The following is a 22739-nucleotide window of genomic DNA, read 5'->3' on the forward strand; positions in this document are numbered from 1 at the left end:
TCTTTGGTCTCTACTGATGAAGGGCACTAACCCAAAAATACGTGTCTAGAGACGAACAGTACTGTCTGCACTAACTTTAGTGAAATACTACAGATTTTTTCAAGCAAGCGTTAATTGTTCAAACTGCATGTACCAGAATGCAAGGGGCGAACTTGACTGGAATGTTTGGAAGTGTGCTCCCAATCGGACTTCAACACTGAGGAAGGCCCAGGACACGGGTGCCCTCCAAAACCTATTTTATCCTACCCCTTTTCCACCCACCACCAATTTTTCCCAAAAAGTTAGTTTACTCTAAAGGAAACTAATATCTGCATTCATTTTGTAAATTGTGGAAAAGATTATTATATTGTCTCTACGTTTGTAAAAACATCACCAGGTGACAGAAGCCAGTTTTGTGGTAAAGGAGTTTGGAATTTAAAAAAATATCAATTTGTCCCAGGGAAAGGATGCCTCAGAAATCTACTTGTACTGTAAATAAATCCACTTGTCACATGCAGTGAAGTGACAAATTATGGCAGTGTTCTCATTATATAACTTAAAAGTCTGTCTGATTATATTAGGGTTCTTACTTTAAAAGGGTTTGGAATCTAGCAAGGCTCCGAGTTTGCCCCTTATCTCAAATCTAAATAAAAAGGATGTAGAAGGCGGGAAGCAGTAGTTCCAGGGAGTCTGGCAACACCCATATAAAAACAGGCTGAGGAGTATTCACCATCTCCTTTCCAGTCTCTTGGACACGGTTATAAATCTACTCCTGACAATGGACTAAAACTTTTTCTAGAGTGGGAAAAAGGGTTTCAGAGAAAGTGAATTTGTACACCTCTATATTTTTAGCACATAAAAATGGAATTAATAAAACACTGCTAAGAACATTGTTTTCAAGCCTACTTTTGTAAACAAAAGTGAATGCCTAAAACTCATAAATCTACTCCAATGCAATGACATATACCTGGAGGTGCACTTTTTTGCCTTCCTCTATGATTCTTCCTTTTTAATCGCTTTTTTGGTAAATATTGGTATGCATCCACCACATTTGACTAAACGAGGCCTCACAGAAATGGCATCTAAAGCTGCAGACGTTTAACAAAACATCTCTTTCCATGTTAATTATTTGTATAGATTTTAATTTGAAAGAAAATCACCAGCCTTGCATTCATGTCTTTACATGCATTTTCATATAATCGAGGAGAATACAAAGAACGTTATAAATAGCTTCAAACTGTAAAGTTTTGGGGACACTTATACATGTTTTGATATGAGAGCCACTTTCAGCAATGCAGGCCGACTTCACATTTCACAGAATTCCCTTACAGTGCACGTCCAACAGTAAAGGCTTTGCAATAATTAATCTTATACACAAATTTGAGCAATTTATTTATACACATTGTTACAAACCTTACCTTAGTAGTAGATCATTCTCTTTCAAAGATCCATACTGTGTCACAGTGAACTAGCAGCAAAAGAGTTTCTGCCTCAGGGGGTTGAGCCTACTTGTCCATTGGCCAAAAAAAACAGTAAAACATGTTGTCCTTGCTCCCAAATAATAGTCCTGGGCGTTGGACAATGAGAATTCTAGACCTTGTGGTCACCTCTTTGGCCTTCTCCGCCCTTACATCTAGGTAGCCACAGATTAAACTTTTGAGTATCTCCCACTATACATAGTATTTTGGTGTATGACTTTTCCAAAGATTACCTCACATATGAAAAGCTGTTTCTTATTTTATTTGGCTGCCATTTTATGAGTTGTTTAGGGCGCTTTCAAAGAGAGACTGATAAGGTTTCTTATTTCTGCTTACCCACTTGGTCTCTTTCTACCACTACTTACAATCTTGCTTCTCCCACTAATGCTCTGGTGTAAACTTGTGGTTTAGGGTACAGAGAGGCTTTCTGGCTATCCTAGGAGAGTATGCATTTTGGCACCTGGTGTATTTTATCCCCACAGTTTGCAACTCGCTCTACACTGTGGAAAAGGACCCTGGAAAGGGACCCTCTTCGCTGTATGTCTTTTTGAGGGTAGAGTATGAAGTTTGGGGGGAGGTTTGTTTTGGAGACGAGTCTGTGACTCATAGATCTAGGATGGGACTACAAAGATTTCACATCTTCCAACTCGTAATGCAACAATCCCCAGTTGTATGTTAATGGTAATCACATGCTGAGGGAGAACGTCTTCCATTTCTCCATCTTGAACCTTCAACTTCCACCTTTTCCTCGGGGGAACTTTGGTGAAGAGGATGAGGTTAAATGGGGCAAATTGCCAAGGATCTATAATTTCAGAATTTCCCTCTCATTCAATGTTCTACAATGGTGCTACTTGGTCAACTCATTTACTCTGGATTTACTTGTTGGTGCTGGACCAGGGGACTCCAACTTTTTCTGTAGTGAGAGTTACTTCTGATCAGTGAAAATCATTCTGCGATACTGAAGTCTAAGCAACTTGCACATTGTTACCAGACACCCAATGTCCAGCTTAATTAACTTTACTCCTTATGTCCACAGAGCCAGATACTATGGTTTGAACAAAATACTTTGACGAGGAACAGTATGACAGTGCAGCCAGTTGTGTCAGTGAGAGCATGGTTCATGGAGGATGTATGAACATGTGCGTATAAATGGGATATATGTGTACAGTTGATTGAGAGAGTGTGTTGTATGTACTTGTGGTACAGGACATACCCGTCACCATATGTGGTACTGTTACATGTATAACACAAATGTACAACCATTTTTTTTTAAATGGGAGAAATTTAAAGTGTTCAGAATATGAAACATTTTTCTGCACTTAATATTTCTACCTCAGAAAATAATGGCTGGATTTTTTACTTATAAATATGTCACTGTCAAGAAAATTAAACTTAAGAGTTAACTTTGTTTATATGGAGTCCACAAATCTCATCATCACATTTTCTCCCCTTTCCAAGTGTCACATTTACAAATACCAGGCATCTTGCTCACGGTGGCCTTTTGTCATGGTGCCATATTTATAACAGAAATATTCATTTGTTTGAAAGGGAGGAATTTTAAGTGAAGAAGCATACTTCATAAAACATTCAGATGTAATAGGTTTAATTAAAATTGAGTAAAGACTCCCCGTTACTGTACGCCCTAGTGGTAGAACCACTGGCGGTGTGGGTCCGACTACACCCTCTACTACGAGGATTTGAATGGAGCCCACGTTGTTCGGATCACATTGTGATTTACACCAATGATAACTTCTTCTTCCTGACGGACCTAGACACATCCGACCCACGCATTCGAAAGATTATGCGAATATTTGGTGAAACATTAGGTCTGGTCATGAATACATCAACATCTGTGATCTTCCCTCTTAACGGCTACAATGGCTCCCAATCATGGGCGTCGGGCGCACAATGGCAGACGGAGGGGGGGGTTCAAATATCTGGATGTCCACGTCTTGCCGGTTAGGGAATGGTCATGGTCCCTATTATGGGTGAACCGATCTTCACCCATAATAGAGAAGAGATAAAGGTATGGTCCCTCCTCTCGTTGCCAATAATGGATCGATCTGCCATCTTTAAGATGGTTTCTCTTCTTAGACTATTGTACCAATTACAAAACTACCTTTTTCAATCACCCAGTCTTGGTTCAAAAAGGTAAACTCCCTCTTGTCGGGTTTCGTTTGAAATGGCGGTGCCCAGCGCATTGCCTTAACCACATGCTTCCAATCCACATATGTGGGGGTCAAAGCAGCCGCTGACGTATATTCCTATTATTCCACTGCACACTTGATGATCATAAATTAATGGTGGCATGATCACCATCGGGACCCTGCCTACATGGCGGAGAAGTTGCCGATGGCCAACACGCCTTTAGAGGAATAGCTCTATGGTACAACCGTGATGATGTTCTTGCCTCCAGCCACAGAGGTGGTGCTGTGGCAAACTGCCATACGGTGCTTGGGATCGTGGGAGCAGCTGATGGAAATGACGCCACTATGCCAGGGCACACGGCTGCCCCAGGTGGCCAGTTTGAAAGGATTCAGCAGATGGGATATCATAGGGATTGCCCCTCTGGGCGACACGTTGTGCAACACGGAACTTAAATCTTTCCTGGACCTAAAGCGAGAATTTCTATTATACCGAAGCCAATTCCATAGGTATCTCCAACTCATGCACAATATTGTCCCTTATATCAGGAACCTAGATTCACTCCATGAATACAGTCCACTGGAGTGAAAGCTTCTCTTGGAGCCCAAAAAATAACACAGATTTATTGCACCTTAGTACTCCAAAGCGTTCACACCTGTCCGGCCTGTGGGGCGGCTGGATCTTGGCCTGCTAGCCCTCAAAATGTGTAATGCACTACGCTCTCTAGGGGCTTAATATATGGTTACACTGCATTACTTTCTGCCTTTCTCTTTTCATGTGGTTATGCACCCTAGGGGATAACTATATGGTTACATGACCATGTTTCTTACCAGTGTTATTGTTATTATGGTGTCCTCCAGGGGTTGTTCTGAGCATTACAGTGAACACACTACAATATTTGCAGGCACGTAAACTTGCCCCATAATGCTTTGCAGGGCATTACTTATACAATACATTTTTGCTTATAACTCAACCTGTGGTGGTCTTAGGACAATGAGACTCAAAACGTTCACCACAATGTTTCTGTCTACATCATCTCTAGTACCCCTCACTAGATTATCGAGGACTCCAAAATAATAACTCCTCCCACCATTCAGTGTCTTTTTAAGCGCTCTCATGGTTGTAACTTTTGTTTCACAGCTGGGAGTAGTTTGTGTTTTAAAGGCCTTGTTTGCAATTTAATTGCTTTAGGCCTGCTTGCCCTAAAATGTGTAATGAGCTGTGCCCACCAGTGGATAAATGTATTGTTACACTGCATTACGTACTGACATTTTCTTTTCATGTGGTTATGCCCTCCAGGAGCTAACTACATAGTTACATGACCATGTTTCTTACAAATGCTATTTTCATTGTGGTGTCCTCTAGCGGCTGTTCTGAGTTTTACAGTATAATGCCAAAAGTTTATTTCTGATAAAGGTTTTTATTGGGTTTACATGATAATTGTATGTTTTAGTAATCTCTCCTTATTGCACTTATGAACATGATTTAGGCCAACTTAACATCCTTATTACATTATGACTGTTTGTACACTCTTGATATGTTTGGATGACCTTTGAGTTTATTTCTCTTGTTACTCTTCCGTGTCTGTCTTGTGTCTTTTTTTTGGAATTGTGTTACCAGCCAGCAACTGTGACGGTGAGGTGGTGAAAATGGTATTCTATTGGAATTAGCATGGTAGTTTTGAAACAGGATGTTAAATGGCAACATTTACAGTTTTGGCTGCACCTAGAGGAAGAAGGTAAATAGAAGCGCTTTAGATATGTGTAGGGCCACTGGAATTATGAGGCAGGAAAATACCAAAGTAAGAGACAGAATTGACCAATTTATGTGGCAAGAAAAGTCCAGTTATAAATTTACAACGCCAAGATCTCTAACTCAAGCAAATGTGAGACCTATTGCATTGCAAATGCTTGTTTTTGTTTTGCTGTAATGCCAGCGCGTACAGCACGCTGATGCCACAGCAAAACAAAAGTGGAAGCAGTCTGCTGCTTTCCCTTTTGACTGGTACCAATGGGCACAACTTTGGCCTGAGTACTCGTTATCACGGGAGAGGCATCACTGGAAGGGTACAATAACCCCTTTTGCAGTGCAGCCTTTCCTTTGTGCTGCAGTTCTTTAGCTTTTGACTTCTGTGCCCCTCCAATGATTTACTACTACAGTCTGTGAACCCGCTCCAAGCAATTACTATGATTCAAACCTCAATACAATACACAAGGATTGGCAAAGTCAAAAGGTGGTGTCGATCCGAGAGTGACATGCGTTGTCAATGTTAATGACTTTTAGCTATGTGTTATGGAGTGGGTGTATGTGGTGTGGAGTGGAATTATGTGGGTTGGATTGGAATTGTTTGTTGTGGAATTGTGTGTCGTAGAACTGTGTGGTGCTGAATGGGATTATGTGCATTGGAATAATGTGGCATGTTGTGAAGTAAAATTATGTGGATATTAATTATGTGGTATTGATGTCCTGGAATTTTGTGTACTGGGACTGTGTATCATCGAGTGTAATTATGTGGAGTGGTATTGTGGGCCGTGGAGTGACAGAGTGGGGTTTAATTTTGTGGCATTATGTGGCATTTTGTTGTGGAGTGGAATTATGTGGTTTAGCGTGGTGTGGAACGTAATTGTGTAGATCTGAGGTGTGTGGTGTGGAACTGTGTGGTGTTGACTGAAATTATGTTGAGCTGAATTATGTGACATGATGTGAAGTGTATTTATGTGGATTGTTGCTATGTGGCATTGAATTCTACGGAGTGTAATTATGTGTTTTGAGTTGAGTGGATGTATGTGGAGTGCAAATATGTGGTGTGAAGTCTAATTACGCAGGTTGGAGTGGAACTATGTGTAATGAAATTATCTTGAGCTGAATTGTGTTGCATGGAGTGTTATTATATGGTTTGGAGTGTAGTACAATTATGTTCAGTGGAGTGGTATTATGTTAAGTGGAATTATGTTGCATGGAACAGAGTGGAAATATGTGGAGATGAATTTATTGGATTGTAATTATGTGGCATGGAGTGAAATGATATGGAATACAAGTGTGAATAGCTGAATTGTGTGGCGTGGAATTATTAGATGTTTAAATGTGTTGTGTGTAGTGGAATTACGCGGCATGGATTTGTGTGTTGTGGCATTGTGTAACACAAAACTCATGGATATAAAAGGATTTTCAGTCATACATTGCCAACTCTACCAATATTTGCACTGTAAAGGTGCCCCTGGAGTCACCTTGGGCAGTGGATGTTGATAAGCCACTGCTGAGGTAGTAACAGCATCCCTTCTGTCCCAATCACCTCTCTTTTTACACACAGAGATGAGGCTACAGCTACCACTTTGGGCAACACACCTCTAGGACCAACCGCACACCCAAATACACCAAACATGTCAGTAGACCAGAGGTAGCCATTTTGTGCTCTGCTCTTCATGTTGACGAGGAAATCAGTGTGGGTGATCTGAGCTGCGACCTGTGCGCCAGGGAATGCATTTCAGGCTGCATCAGCAAGGTTTCCGCAGTGGAGACTGAAACCTTAAACGTAAGAAAAGGATCCCTGGATAGGCTTTTCTCCTTCCCTGGCTGTAAATATCCTCAATTATCTTGGGGAAAACAGGATAAGTGGCATTGTTTCTGCATCACCGCAGTAGGAAATGCTCATTTGGATTTTAGTGGGAACGAGCCCTGGAATGTTGCTGCTGTTTGCTCCTGGGAGATGGTAAAGCAGACAGAGAAACGTTCAAGAGGGAAAAGAACACAGATGCAAAGCAGCACTTCCCAGCTACCACGAGTACTCGCTCTCGATTAGGCCAAATAAGGTTAGCTTGACATTCCGAAGGTAGTAAAATGACCAAATGGAAGGACACCGTCGATGAGACATCCTGGGAGTACAATGGAGAGTTACAACCTCAAAGTACATACATCTGAGCGAGAGACAAATAGTGCTGCACTCTGCTCATTCCACAGTAAAATATCAGACTTTTAATCTTTCACAACTATAATCTTCAGCCATCAGTGGCGGGAAATGCATAGCCAATAGTGCAACTCAAGAACGTAATAGGAAAGTGCCTATGCACTTAGTGCTCAAATGAAGCCGAGCTGGAGAAGTGCGCCATGTAAAAACAAATCGATTACAGCCTCCCACGAAAAAACAGCTAACAACATTTCCAGGGTTCTTTACCTGCCGTTATTGACGTTTTTACAAGTCTCTCGTCGCATCACATTTTACAAATTACATTAGTTAGTTAAACGCTGCACATACACAGTGGGGGTCATTACAACCCTGGCGGAAGGGGTTAAAGCGGCGGTAAAACCGCAAACAGGTCGACGGAACAAAAAAGGGAATTATGACCGTGGCGGAAACCGCCAACAGAGACAGCCACTTTAACACTCCGACCGCCACGGCGGTACAGACAAGCAGCGCGGCGGTCACCGCCAACAGACAGGCGGAAGACAAAGTACCGCCCACAGTATTACAACAGGCCAATCCGCCACCTTTTCCGGGGCGGATTCACCGTGGATAAAAACACGGCGGAAACAGCTTTTGTAATGGGAAAACGCTCACCTTAACACACTCCACGAGGAAGGAGGGCACCATGGAGCGGGAACTCCAAATACTCCCTGCGCTTGTCTTCCTGCTCCTCTACGAACAACAGCAACGGCGGCGCCGTAGACAACGGTGAGTACTGCACCTACGACATAGGGGAGGGGGGAGGCAAAAGTCACGGACACACACACGCAACACCCCCACCCCCACCCCGACCCTCGCACACTACAACACACACACCAATGCATTTCCAAACATCACAGTAACAACCCACAACCCCCCCGGAAGAATGCAAAGACAAAAAGGAAGTCAGTACAACTATTGTAATGTATCAAAATACAGTAAGCTCATATATACATAAATATATACACATTCCAAATATATACATCACGATTAGTAGTGCAGGTATGCACATTTCAATGTCCGTGGACCACTGGGCCCAAAATGCATGGACGAGGCCCACACACGATACCTGTCCAGAAACGGAGAAAACACTGCAGGGGCATCAGATAGAAATACAACAGGCACCTCAGGGGGAAGGGAAGGGGGGGCACCTCAGCCGGATGACAGCACCACGCCAGATCCACGACGGGGCTCCATGCCCATTGATGTATCCTGGGGAGTGCAAAGCCACAGTCTCACAAGTCTTTTCAGTGGGTGGTTTGCCCACTGGACCATCCTGGGGAGTGCAAAGCCACAGTCTCACAAGTCTTTTCAGTGGGTGGTTTGCCCACTGGACCATCCTGGGGAGTGCAAAGCCACAGTCTCAGAAGTCTTTTCAGTGGGTGGTTTGCCCACTGGACCATCCTGGGGAGTGCAAAGCCACAGTCTCACAAGTCTTTTCAGTGGGTGGTTTGCCCACTGGACCATCCTGGGGAGTGCAAAGCCACAGTCTCTCAAGTGGATAACAGTCTCCACTGGTTCTGGAGGGGGCTTTGTGCCCAGAGTGCTTCATCCTACCAAGGACTGAGGTAGTGGATGTATCTCTCCACTGGTTCTGGAGGGGGACTGGTGCCCAGAGTGCATCACGCTCCCTGTGACGGTCCCTGTTCCGTCACTGCCCCTGCCGCTCATGGGCAAACGATGCTTGAGTTGGCGGTGCTTGCCCTGTTCAGCGGTGCTTTCTATGGCGGTCTTTGCCCTGTTCAGCGGTGCTTTCCATGGCGGTCTTTGCCCTGTTCAGCGGTCCTTGCCCTGTTCAGTGGTGCTTGACTTTGCTGTCTCTGACCTGTGCAGCGGTGTGTGCCATGGTGGTCCCTCATTGCCCAGCGGGGCTGTGGCTGCCGGGGCCCTCCTGGGCACTGACTCTGGCGGTGGTCTCCTGACCAGTGACGAATGTGCTGCCCTCCTGGGCACGGACTCTGGTGGTGGTCTCCGGACCAGTGACGATTGTGCTGCCCTCCTGGGCACTGACTCTGGCGGTGGTCTCCGGACCAGTGACGATTGTGCTGCCCTCCTGGGCACTGACTCTGGCGGTGGTCTCCGGACCAGTGACGATGGGGCTGGCGGTGGCGTCCTGGGCAGCGGGGAGGATGGCGGCCTTCTCCGCCGTGCTGCTCTTCCCAGACTTTGGAGACTTCTTCTGCCCCTTCACCACCTTGGGAGGAGTCACAGCTGACTCGACACTCTCCCCGGGACCCTTGTGAGCGGCTTTGCCGGCAGGAGTCTTCCCCCTCTCCCGTCGGCACTGTCCAACTTCTGGTGCTTCACAGGGGGTGGACTGGCAGTGGCCGGTGCACTCCACATACCTCTAACAGGCACCACTGGTACCGGAATCTTTTTGGCTGAGGTGCTAGTACGGGACCTATGAATTGGAGGGGGGGGGTAATGGGACAGAGGTCAAGGTTGCTCAGGAAAAGTTTCTGACGAACACTGGGACGGGAAGCTGGAGGGGGTCTGGGAGTGGAGGAAGAGGAGGTGGTTGTAGGAGGTGTAACTTTGGATGCTTTGGGTGCAGGTGCATGTTCTGGAGGCTGTCGTGAGGTGGATGGATGTTGGGTGTGTGTGTGCCCGCGTTTGTGTACTTTGGGAGGGGGCGTCACAGACACACTGGGAAAGGACACAGGGGACGTGTAAATGGTAGTGGGGGTGGTGAGTGCAGGTGAGCGGGGTGTGGTGCTGGGTGTTCTGGTGCGAGTCCTAGTGGCTGTAGTGGTAGTGCATGCAGGTGAGAGTGTAGACGACACTGGGAGGGAGGAGGGGGACGACGAGGAGGGGGACACAGTGGAGGCAGTGGATGTTGCTGTGTCTGTATGTGGGTGATGCTTGTGTGAGTGCCTGTGGGATGTGTGGTGCCTATTTTTGCCTGAGCTGCCCTTGTGTGTTGACGTGTGTGCAGGCTGGTCTGATGGTGTGCTTGGGATAGGCAGAGGTACAGGGGATTGGGCCTGGGTGGAGGAAGTTGGAGGGGGGAGGCTAGACACAGGGACAATGGCTGCCATCAGTGCTGAGGCCAGAGATTGCAGGGTTCGATGATGGGCAGCCTGACCAGAATGAATGCCCTCCAGGAATGCATTAGTGTGTTGCAACTCCCTTTCTACACCCTGGATGGCATTCACAATGGTAGACTGCCCAACAGTGAGTCACCTGAGGAGGTCAATGGCCTCCTCACTGAGGGCAGCAGGGGTGACAGGGGCAGGGGCTGAGGTGCCTGGGGCGAAGGTGATGCCCACCCTCCTGGATGAGCGGGCACGGGCGAAGGCTGAGGGGCTGCTGGGAGGGCGGTGCTGGTAGGGGGGGTGGCGGCTGTACCTGTAGAAGTGGGGGGCACAGATGGTGCCGCCACCACAAGGGAGCTCCCATCGGAGGACGAGTCTGTGTCGCTGGTTGCTGATCCGGTGACCGCCGTGAAGCTCCCCTCGCCCTCCGTCCCACTGGTGTATTCCGAGTCCGTGGTGTGGCCCTCCATGGCCATGTGGGATGCAGCCCCCTCGTGCTCCGGTGCCCCTGTACCTCCGCCTGATGATGCTGATGCACAAAAGAACAGGGAGAGCACAAAAAGGGGTGGGGAAACAGAAGAAAGACAGGTTGAGTGCATGGCTTACCACTACCGTTGGCGGACAATACAGACACAGCAGCCCCGTGCACTACGCCGTGCTCTTGGCCTCTACAGATGGAGTTCCTGGGATATGGCCTACATGGCTATGAGTGTCATCTGCACACATAGATGACACAGGGGCATGTATACTTGTACTTGGCACTCTACAGAGGTGGGGTGGAGTGGCACATGGCCTGCATTACGGAGGGGCCTAGCCTACGGAACTCGTCCTGGCCTAGGGAAACCCACAGCCCTCCTCCCCCACCCAGACCCCTCCACTGCGCGCAAAGTCATGAGAATGTGAGTGTACTCATCCCCTTGTGTCTGCTGTGATGCCCTCTTGCGCTCATCCGACTCAGGGTAGGCCACCGCCTGGATCCGGAACATCAGGGGGGTCATGGTGCGATGGGCACCCCTCCCACATTGGGAGGCCATTCCCAGCTGAGCCTCCACCGTCTTCTTGCTCCAGCGGCGAATGTCCTCCCATCTTTTACGGCAGTGGGTGCTCCGTCTGTGGTGGACCCCCAGGGTCCGGACGTCCTTGGCGATAGCACGCCAAATATCCTTCTTCTAATGGGCGCTGACCTACATGACATGTACAGGGGAAGAAGAGAAGTCATTACCAACTGCACCGTCGTAGAGAGTGGCCCACATCCCTGCCCTTGCCATGTGGCATATGCATTCACACTCCTTCATGCTCGCAGAACTCTGCCCCTTCCTACTTACATCCAGCCCTCTCCACCTAGGCATAGCCCATACAACTTGCACCCTATATACTCACCTGTTGGTCTGGAGGACCGTAGAGTAGCGTGTACTGGGGTAGGACCCCATCCACGAGCTTCTCCAACTCCTGTGCAGTGAAGGCAGGGGCCCTTTCCCCAGACGCACGTGCCATTGTCTCTTCCAGACCGAGGTCACAGCAGCACTTGCAGTGTAGGTCCTCTCCTGTCGAAGATCAGGTATCGAGTGATTGAACAGATAGAAAATGGCGGTCATGTCCGCGGCGGTGCGTATCATCACCGCCGGCGCACTTCGTCATTGGCTCCTGGGACCCATAGGGTCCAATGTTAACCAATGCAGCATTGCGCCGCGGTCTACGACCGCCTACCGCGACGGTGTACAATGCCAGCACAGTTACCTCACATCCCATTGTCCCACTTTAGAGGTCAGGCACCCGCCATTTCAGGGGCCCACATGGCTTCATTTACAACTGCGTCACACATACCTAGGCCTGGACTCAACACACATACAGGAAGATTTTTGTATTTTGTGTCGTGTTCTGTGTAGCTGTGGGTACATACCTCAGAACTGGTTGACTCTGTGGTCGCTGTTGTCCTTCCTAGGCACCGTCAGCTGGGACATGTGAGGAGATGGCGGAATCCTTCGGTGTACTGACCGCTGGTGGACCTGTTGACAATGGAGGAGCGACATTTAATCATCAACTACAGGTTTGACCGTGCCACAATCCATGAACTGTGTACCCAGTTGGAGCCAGACCTGATGTCACCAATCCGCCATCCCACAGGAGTCCCCCCTCAAGTGCAGGTGCTATCAGTGCTCCATTTCCTAGCATGTGGATCATTTCAAACAACAGTGGCCATGGCCTCAGGGATGTCCCAGCCTATGTTTTCCAACGTGTTGTCCAGAGTGTTGTCTGCCCTGCTGAAACACGTGAGGAGCTACATCGTTTTCCCTCAGGTGGAGGATTTGGCTACAGTTAAAGGTGACTTCTATGCCCTGGGACATATCCCTAACATCATAGGTGCCATTGATGGGACCCATGTGGCTTTGGTCCCCACCTACAGGAGTGAACAGGTGTACAGGAACCGGAAGAGTTATCATTCCATGAATGTACAGATGGTATGTTTGGCAGACCAGTACATCTCGCAGGTAAATGCTATGTTCCCTGGCTCAGTGCATGACGCCTACATCCTGCGGAATAGCAGCATCCCTTATGTGATGGGTCAACTCCAGAGGCACTGTGTGTGGCTATTAGGGGACTCTGGTTACCCCAACCTGTCATGGCTATTGACCCCAGTGAGGAATCCCAGGACCAGGGCAGAGGAACGCTACAATGAGGCCCATGGGAGGACTAGGAGGGTGATCAAACGCACCTTCGGCCTCCTGAAGGCCAGGTTCAGGTGCCTCCATATGACAGGTGGTTCCCTATTCTACTCACCAAGGAAGGTGTGCCAGATCATCATCGCCTGCTCTATGCTTCACAATCTTGCTTTGCGACGCCAGGTGCCTTTTCTGCAGGAGGATGGTCCAGATGACTGTGTTGTGGCAGCTGTGGAGCCTGTGGACAGTGATGAGGAGGAAGCAGAGGAAGAAGACATTGACAACAGGGACTCTGTCATACAGCAATATTTCCAGTGACACACAGGTGAGAACAATTCTTTTACTACTACATTTACTTTCACACTTCTACCTCTATCCTGTCTGTCAATTTGAAGCAGTATTTGCTAACTGAGTGGTACATTTCCATTACGGTTTCACAGGTGTGGTTACCAACGTGTGTCATCTGCTTGCATCCTTCATGTGATGTGTGACATAGGTATGTTGACATTACATTTTCAAACGGATTTTGTCATTGTCATAGATAATACACATTTTCAAAATCACAGACTGACTCTAGATTGATTTGTGGTTCAAGGGTGTTTATTGAAGTGCTAATTATTGGAGGGGGTGGCAATATGGTGATGGGTGATGGTGGAGGAATGTCCATGGCAGAGTCCAGTCTATTAGTCTCACAGGTGCACTGCCCATATGGGCATAGGAAGTGGAGCTGGGGCAGTTCCAATCTGGACAGGGTAACAAAGTGGGACAGTGGGATGACAATCGGGGTGGTCTCATTTCCTGGCGGGGGTCTTGCCATCTTGCTCTGTCCTGTTCCTGGATCTCAGGGACCGCTTGCGGGTGGTTCTCCGTCTGCAGGGGGTGGGGTGCTGGTGTGGTGGTCCTGTGGTGGGGCGTCCTGTCCACTAGCGCCGGCGGAGGTGGTGGGCAGTTCATCGTCCAGGCTAGTGTCAGGGGCCCCTTGGAGTGCCACGGTGTCCCTCATGGTGTTCTGTATTTCCTTCAGCACCCCTACGATGGTGCCCAGGGCGGAGCTGATGGTTCTGAGCTCCTCCCTGAACCCCAAATACTGTTCCTCCTGCATGCGCTGGGTCTCCTGAAACTTGGCCAGGACCGTAGCCATCGTCTCCTGGGAGTGGTGGTATGCTCCCATGATGGAGGAGAGGGCCTCGTGGAGAGTGGGTTCCCTTGGCCTGTCCGCCCCCTGTCGCACAGCAGCCCTCCCAGTTCCCCTGTGTTCCTGTGCCTCCGTCCCCTGGACCGTGTGTCCACTACCACTGCCCCCAGGTCCCTGTTGTTGTTGGGGTGGTGGGTTATCCTGGGTTCCCTGTAGTGGTGGACACACAGCTGATTGACGTGTCCTGGGTACGGAGGTATGGGCCCGCTGGGTGGGTGCTGTGCTGGTGTTACCAGAGGGTGGAAGGTCAGTGTTGGGCTGTGCCTGTGCGACTGTCCCGAGGCCCACGATGGTCCGGGCTGGTCATCTGGATCCAGTTGGCCAGAGCTGCTGTCATCACTGTGGGCCTCTTCTGTGGGTGGGGTAGAGATATCTGGACCCTCCTGTCTGGTGACGTTACGTAGTGGTCCTGCAGGGGTATAAAAGCATGATTATTACATGTGTGTATGTCATGGTGTGTAATGGGTGGGTGAGCGTGTACCCCAGTGCTAGCATTCCTGTGTGGTGGCTTGTGTGATGATGGTTAGGGGTTGTTATGGGTATGTGCAGTGGGCATGCTTTAGTGATGGGTGTCCATGCTTTGTTGTGTCATGCAGGGCTTGGTGTTGGGATGGGTGGTTTGTGTTAATAGTACATTAGTGAGGAGTTGGAGTGATAGGGGAGGGGGTGGGGGTGTGTATTGGCATGCAGGTAGGGTGGGGGATATGATAGTTAAGATTTGACTTACCAGTGTCCATTCCTCCACCGACTCCTCCGAGGCCCTCTGGATGCATAATGGTCAAGACCTGCTCCTCCCATGTTGTTAGTTGTGGGGGAGGAGGTGGGGGTCTGCCGCTAGTCCGCTGAATCGCGATGTTGTGCCTGGAGACCACGGAACGCACCTTTCCCCGTAGGTCGTTCCACCTCTTCCTGATGTCCTCCCGATTTCTTGGGTGCTGTCCCACTGCGTTGACCCTGTCGACTATTCTTCGCCATAGCTCCATCTTCCTAGCTATAGAGGTGTGCTGCACCTGTGATCCAAATAGCTGTGGCTCTACCCGTAAGATTTCCTCCACCATAACCCTGAGCTCCTCCTCCAAAAACCTGGGGTGTCTTTGGCGTGCCATGGGGTGGTGTAGGTGATGTGTGGGGTGGTGTATGTGGTGATGAGTGTGGTGATGTGTAGTGGTGTGGGGTGTTTTGTGCGTGTATGTTGTGTGGGTGATGGTGTTGTGTGCCTCTGTGTGGTGGGGTTGTCTATTGCTGTGCTCTCTCTCCGTCGCCTTCGTCTCTACTTTTTGGTCGTAGGGGTTTGTGGGTGATGTGGGTGTGTGTTTTATATTGTGTTGGGTGTGTGGGAGTGGTGTTTGTATGTGTATCAGGTGTGTGTATTTGGAATTGTCCAATGTGGCGGTGTTTTGGAGATGTGTGTGTATTTTGAGCGCGGCGGTGTGTACCGCCAATGGAATACAGCGGTTGAAAGACCGCCACGTGGATTCGTGGGTCGTAATAGCATGGGCGTGTTTCTGTTGGCGTGACGGTGGAGGATTTGTTTTCGCCAGTTTATCACTGACCTTTGGTGTGGCGGACTTGTGTGGGTGTCTGAATTTCGGCGGATTCCGAGATGTGGGTCATAATAGCTGTGGCGGAATTCCGCGGCGGTGTATTGGCGGTCTTTTACCGCCAATGTTGTAATGACCCCCAGTATGTCTTACTTAAAATATGGTATTTTTACACCATGCTCTTGTGGCAAAACTAAGCTAGTGCTTTATACTTTAGATTAACCCCTTCGCTGCCAGGGCTTTTCCCCTTCTGTGCGAGCCTTTTTTTGGATATTTGGGGCAGTTCGTGCTTAGGCCCTCATAACTTTTTCTCCACATAAGCTACCCATGCCAAATTTGCATCCTTTTTTTACAACATCCTAGGCATTCTAGAGGTACCCAGACTTTGTGGGTTCCCCTGAAGGAGACCAACAAATTAGCCAAAATACTGCGAAAATGTTGTTTTGTTAAAAAAAATGGGAAAAAGGGCTGTAGAAGAAGGCTTGTGGTTTTTTCCCTGAAAATGGCATCAACAAACGATTTGCAGTGGTAAAATCACCATCTTCCCAGCTTTCAGGAATAGGCAGACTTGAATTAGAAAACCCAATTTTTCAACACAATTTTGACATTTTACTGGGACATACCCCATTTTTACTATTTTTTGTGCTTTCAGCCTCCTTCCAGTTAGTGACAGAAATGGGTGAGAAACCAATGCTGGATCCCAGACAGCTAAACATTTCTGAAATGTAGACAAAATTCTGAATTTAGCAAGTGGTCATTTGTGTAGATCCTACAAGTCTTTCCTACAGAAAATAACAGCTGAAATAAAAGAATATTGAAATTGAGGTGAAAAAACAGCAATTTTTCTCGACATTTTACTCTGTAACTTTTTCCTGCATTGTCAGATTTTTTAAAGCAATATACCGTTACATCAGCTGGACTCTTCTGGTTGTGGGGATATATAGACCTTGTAGGTTCATCAAGAACCCTAGGTACCCAGAGCCAATAAATGAGCTGCACCTTCAAATGGGTTTTCATTCTATACCGGGTATACAGCAATTAATTTGCTGAAATATAAAAAGTGAAAAATAGGTATCAAGAAAACCTTTGTATTTCCAAAATGGCCACAAGATAAGGTGTTGAGAAGCAGTGGTTATTTGCACATCTCTGAATTCTCTGAATTCCTGGGTGCCCATACTAGAATGTGAATTACAGGGCATTTCTCAAATAGACGTCTTTTTTACACACTGCCTTACATTTGTAAGGTAGAAATGTAGAGAAAGACAAGGGGCAATAACACTTGTTTTGCTATTCTGTGTTCCCCCCAAGTCTCCCGATAAAAATGGTACCTCACTTGTGGGGGGTAGGCCTAGCGCCCACAACAGGAAAAGCCCCAAAACATAACGTGGGCACAGAACATTTTCACAAAGAAAACAGAGCTGTTTTTTGCAACGTGCCTAGCTGTGAATTTTGGTCTCTAGCTCAGCCGGCACCTAGGGAAACCTAGCAAACCTGCGCAGTTTTGAAAACTAGACACCTAGGGGAATCCAAGATGGAGTGACTTGTGGGGCTCTCACCAGGTTCTGTTACCCTAAACCTTTGCAAACCTCAAAATATGGCCAAAAAAAACACTTTTTCCTCTCATTTCGGTGACAGAAAGTTCTGGAATCAGAAAGCAGCCACAAATTTACTTCCACCCAGCATTCCCCCACGTCTCCCGATAAAAATGGTACCTCACATTTGTGGGTAGGCCTAATGTCCGCGAAAGGAAATGCCCCAAAACACTATCTGGACACATCAAAATGATCAAATACAAAACTACTCCATTTATTTGGGGTGGGGGTATGTCCCCCTGCCCCCCCCCCCCAAAAAGGCAGATCGGCCTAATAGAAATACGATTTACGACCCAGCTTCTGAAATGCTCTGAGAGACTTCAAAGGGAAGGAAATTCCTTTCCTTCCCTTTGAAGCCTCTCAGGCCCCCATCACATGATCTCTTCTGATCGCGCTGGGAGCTCAGGGAAGATGGGGAAGTGGCCTCTGATGGGGTCAGCGCGCAAATGCGCGCTGACGTCATCAGACGTCACTGGGAGAGGGGGGGTCGGATGGAAGGGGAAGGGCTTCCCCTTCCATCCCTGCCTTTGGGGGAGGGGGGGAGGGAAGCCCACAGAGGGAGCGCAAGCGCTCCCTCTGAGCTCAGTGCCGAGGACGTGATGGTTATGTCCTCAGCACAGGACCACTGTGCCAGTGGATGTAACCATTACCTCCCTGGCACAGAAGGGGTTAACTTAGTTTACATCAGTAGACAACAATGGCAAAGAAAAGGGGTATGCCATGTAGTATCTAGGTGAGAAGAAAACAGCACAGAAGGCACTTTCCCGCTTGGTTCTTGAAATCAGAAATTCTGCATCCTCAAGGAGAAATGATTTAGCACTAGGATCGCACTGTACCCGACATAACTTCTAAAGGTCACCTACCACAAGTCAGACATTAGGGCTATCCATTTACATTAAATTTCAACCACTCCGAAGGCACAATATCTGGATGCTCCAAATAGAGTTTACCTCCCTCCGTTTCGCTCAGAACCCACCGAGATCATCTGCGGCGTACCTCAAGGCTCATCACTCAGCCCGACACTCTTCAATGTCTACATGAGCCCCCTCGCCAACATCGTACGCAAGAATGACATCATCATCACCTCCTATGCCGACGACACCCAACTTATACTCTCCCTCACCAAGGACCCCGCCAGCGCCAAGACCAACCTACAAGAGGGTATGAAGGACGTCGCAGATTGGATGAGGCTCAGCTGCCTAAAGCTGAACTCTGAAAAAACGTAAGTCCTCATCCTCGGCAACACCCCGTCCGCCTGGGACGACTCCTGGTGGCCCACGGCCCTCGGCACAGCACCGACCCCCACAGACCACGCCCGCAACCTCGGCTTCATCTTGGACCCTCTTCTCACCATGACTAAGCAAGTCAACGCCGTGTCCTCCGCCTGCTTCCTCACCCTCCGCATGCTCCGTAAGATCTTCCGCTGGATCCCCGCCGACACCAGAAAAACCGTGACCCACGCCCTCGTCACGAGCCGCCTGGACTACGGCAACACCCTCTATGCCGGGACCACAGCCAAACTCCAAAATCGCCTGCAACGCATTCAGAACGCCTCGGCCCGCCTCATCCTAGACGTACCCCGCAGCAGCCACATCTCCGCACACCGGAGACACCTGCATTGGCTCCCAGTCAGCAAAAGGATCACCTTCCGACTTCTCACCCACGCACACAAAGCCCTCCACAACAAGGGACCGGAATACCTCAACAGACGCCTCAGCTTCTACGTCCCCACCCGCCACCTGCGCTCCTCTGGCCTCGCACTTGCTGCTGTCCCTCGCATCCGCCGCTCCACGGCGGGTGGGAGATCTTTCTCCTTCCTGGTGGCCAAGACCTGGAACTCCCCACCAGCCTCAGGACCACCCAGGACCACTCCGCTTTCCGGAGACTCCTAAAGACCTGGCTGTTCGAGCAGCGATAACCCCCCCTTTTATCCCCTAGCGCCTTGAGACCCGCACGGGTGAGTAGCACGCTTTATAAATGTTAATGATTTGATTTGATGCCTTCCATATTTGCCTAATATCACACAGCACGACACTGTCGGCAGCTGGGATTCCACTTCTTGATGACCAAGTTTGAGGTTGGTGAATCAAAGAAACTATTGACGCTCCCACGACTAGTACAAAATGTGGATGCCTGTGTGATCTCTTAAGGGACAGCAAAGCTATCACCATAGGTGCCATATTCCGAGACATGCAGCAAGCCATAGTGCATATTCCTGGGTTTGTGGTGTGACACACCCTCAGAGGGCTACAAAACTGGAACAGGGGCGATATGCTGGCAGGAAATAACCAGTATTGTCAGGCAAAGACAGTTAAAACACAGAAACTTAACCAAAATCAGTATTTTTGAATGATTAAATGTAAATTTAAAGTATAAAATGAAAAGATAAAAGCACAATAAATGTGTTTTATAGTTGTCTTAACAAATCCTTAATGACGTTAAAGCAAAGAGAACTCAAAGACCATCCCCTAACCCTTTCCAGAAGCATATAGCATGTACAAAAAATGGCTGCTATTTTTATGTGAGAAAGGTGACCGCACTACCCAGGGGTGGGAGCTTGGTCCACGTCTTCGCATAGGCGGCTGGTCTCGCGGACAACAGATGGCACAAAAGGACGCTCTATGGCTTGCACATGGGTGAAATTAAAACATGTTTGTATTTTCACAAAAATGACTGTTTGCCAAACGCTGCATTTTTTAGTGTGACAAGCGTGACTCAGACCACATTTGAGAGGAAGGAAACAACAGAAAGAGAGAGTAAAAGAGTGTCTAGGCACATGTATCCATGTCACTACCACAAACACCCAGTATTTACAAGTTGAATGAACTTGTTAAAGTGAAGGAGAGATAAAAGGGAGACAGACACGATGCACAGATAGAATACAACTAAATGGATGAGGAGACAAGGCTAAGAAATAAAAATAAATTTAAATAAGCAATACCGGTAAATCCTCTCACTTTGAAGAGAAAGCGAAGCAAACAGGCACCCTTGGAAAACAGCATACAACATTTGACCTTGCTCTTTGAATGCAAAGCAAATGTGACGAGATAAGAACAAGATTTACAAGCCTGCTTACAGAAGATCAGAGCAAGTAAAAACATAAGCACTTGTGTGAAGTGCTCTTCAACGAAGGAAAAATTAGTTCCTGAAACATTTGCTAAAATGGGTGCAGTAGATGAATAATAGTACTTAGTCCATGCTCTCGGGAAAAGCTACGAAGAGGAAAAGGCATGACGCATTCATGCCATGCACAAATGAGGAGAAAGAATAGGAGTGTTGATGGATCCAGCAAATGCAAAGCTCTTGGGTGGGTTGAAGCCCACACAGTATATGCAACATGTTTCTTTGAGACACGGAATGCGCTGTCTAGCTGAGACATAAAAAACAAATTTACATCAAACAAATACACAAAATATGAAATATGTGATTCACAAAAAAAAGACAAACTCATAATTTTGATTTTAAAGGGAAGGTCTGAGTTTTGCAAAATGTGGTTTTATTTCTAGAAGAAAAAGTGATATGCTAGACACACTTTCTTTCTCCTAACGCATTTTCTCTTTTTTTCAGTGCGTACTGGTGCTTTAATGGAGGACATAAATCATTCGAACTACATGCTGTTTGCTGTACTTACCTTGCACCCATGAATCATGCTACGGATACCAACTTCATTTTAGCCTCCAACTTTAAATTCCTGCACACTAGAAAAACAATTTAAAACGTTCAGTATTACAAGTTGCTTTTTCATGTGCATATACATTATTAATCTGACAAAATTAGGTAATTGTGTCAACAACTACAGACCCCCTGAATAAGTGCTGCATACAGCAAGGGCTCCGTGGACCACAGGTTAAGAAACTCTGCCCTAGGTTGATCCCCGCTTGGGTATTGCGCTGAGCATGTGCTCCCCAAGCACGGATTCATCCCACTAGACCACCAGGGCAGTGGTCCCCTGGGAATTGATATGCGCTCCCCTGAGCCCTGGATCACATCATCTCTCTGTCCCCCTGGTGTTGGGCCTATCCTCCACTTCTTAAACCCCAACAATGTTTTTGCCCACCTAGGGTGCTGAGCATCTTCATTCCCATGCCAACCAAGTGGAAATTTAGATTCTTTTGGGTATAGTTTTGACATATGGACAGGAAGAAGAGGAGTAAATCCACTTTTCTCTTACTTGCCATGTTGACTAATAGTTGCACTATTCAGGCCTGTTAGCTGCCTCTAAACCCAAACATTTCTCCAAGGTGGTGTGCCTTGTGTGGATCCCACAATCTTTTCTTACCAACAATACCCTGCAAACCTCAAACTTTACCTAAAATCACATATTTTCCTCACATCTTTGAAAGTTTCAGAATCTACGGGAAACCAGAAATGTCCTACCACCCTGCATTCCCATGTGTGTTCCAAAAAAACAGTACCCCAGGCTGGGCCTAACGCAAGTGAGATAAAAGGCCGCAAAACACAATGTTGAGAAATCATCAATGTGGATAGCTGTGGTATTTGTACCCAGGCTTGGCATCCACCCAGAGAAACATAGCAAACCCAGACATTTCTGAAAACTAGACACAAGTTGGAGTCCGGGTTTGTGTGCCTCGTGTGGATCTCACAACGTTTTCCTGCCCACAATAGCACATTTCCTTGTATTTCTGTGATGGAATCTTCTGAAATCTCCAGGATCCACAAAATATCTTACCACTGAATGTTAACTCATTTGTCCCGATAAAAATGCTACCCCATGTTTATGCCTGGGGCTAGTGCCTGTGATAAAAATGTATCAAATCAGGGACTCATTGGTAGTTTTCTCTGGGTGCCTGCCAAGCAAAAGCCCAAAATCCACACATACCCACATTGCCAAAAAGGGTTGGTTTTGAGTGGAAAAACCAATCTGTTCATGTTGCATTTTGGGCCCTGTCCTGTTACAGGGGCTAAGTCCATCCAAACATGTGGCATACTTTTTTTATCAGGAGACGCGCAGGAACATAATATTAGAACATTTGTTATTACCAATCGGATTTCTTTGCATGTGTGGCTTCTAAATGTAAGCCTGTATGTAAGTAAGAAGCTATTTTGCAAAATGCCATCTGATTCACAATAGTATGAGTACCCACAAACTCAGCAGTGTACAAATAACCTCTGTTCCTAAACTCAGTATCTTGTGTACATTTTAGAAACTCTTT

General features: G+C 47.5%; 1 protein-coding gene across 2 annotated transcripts in view; it reads right to left on the bottom strand.

The window, feature by feature from the left end:
* The window catches only part of KIAA0825 (KIAA0825 ortholog), a 2111807-nt gene that overhangs the window by 2059138 nt on the left and 29930 nt on the right, over positions 1–22739 (bottom strand). For both annotated transcript variants that reach the window (XM_069225418.1, XM_069225426.1), the window contains exon 2: positions 21197–21263. In XM_069225418.1, coding sequence (XP_069081519.1) covers positions 21197–21214 — 18 coding nt within the window. In that variant the 5' untranslated portion in view covers positions 21215–21263. The remainder of the gene's footprint in view (positions 1–21196; positions 21264–22739) is intronic.

The sequence above is a fragment of the Pleurodeles waltl genome, chromosome 1_1, assembly GCF_031143425.1.
Source record: "Pleurodeles waltl isolate 20211129_DDA chromosome 1_1, aPleWal1.hap1.20221129, whole genome shotgun sequence".
Lineage (NCBI taxonomy): Eukaryota > Metazoa > Chordata > Amphibia > Caudata > Salamandridae > Pleurodeles > Pleurodeles waltl.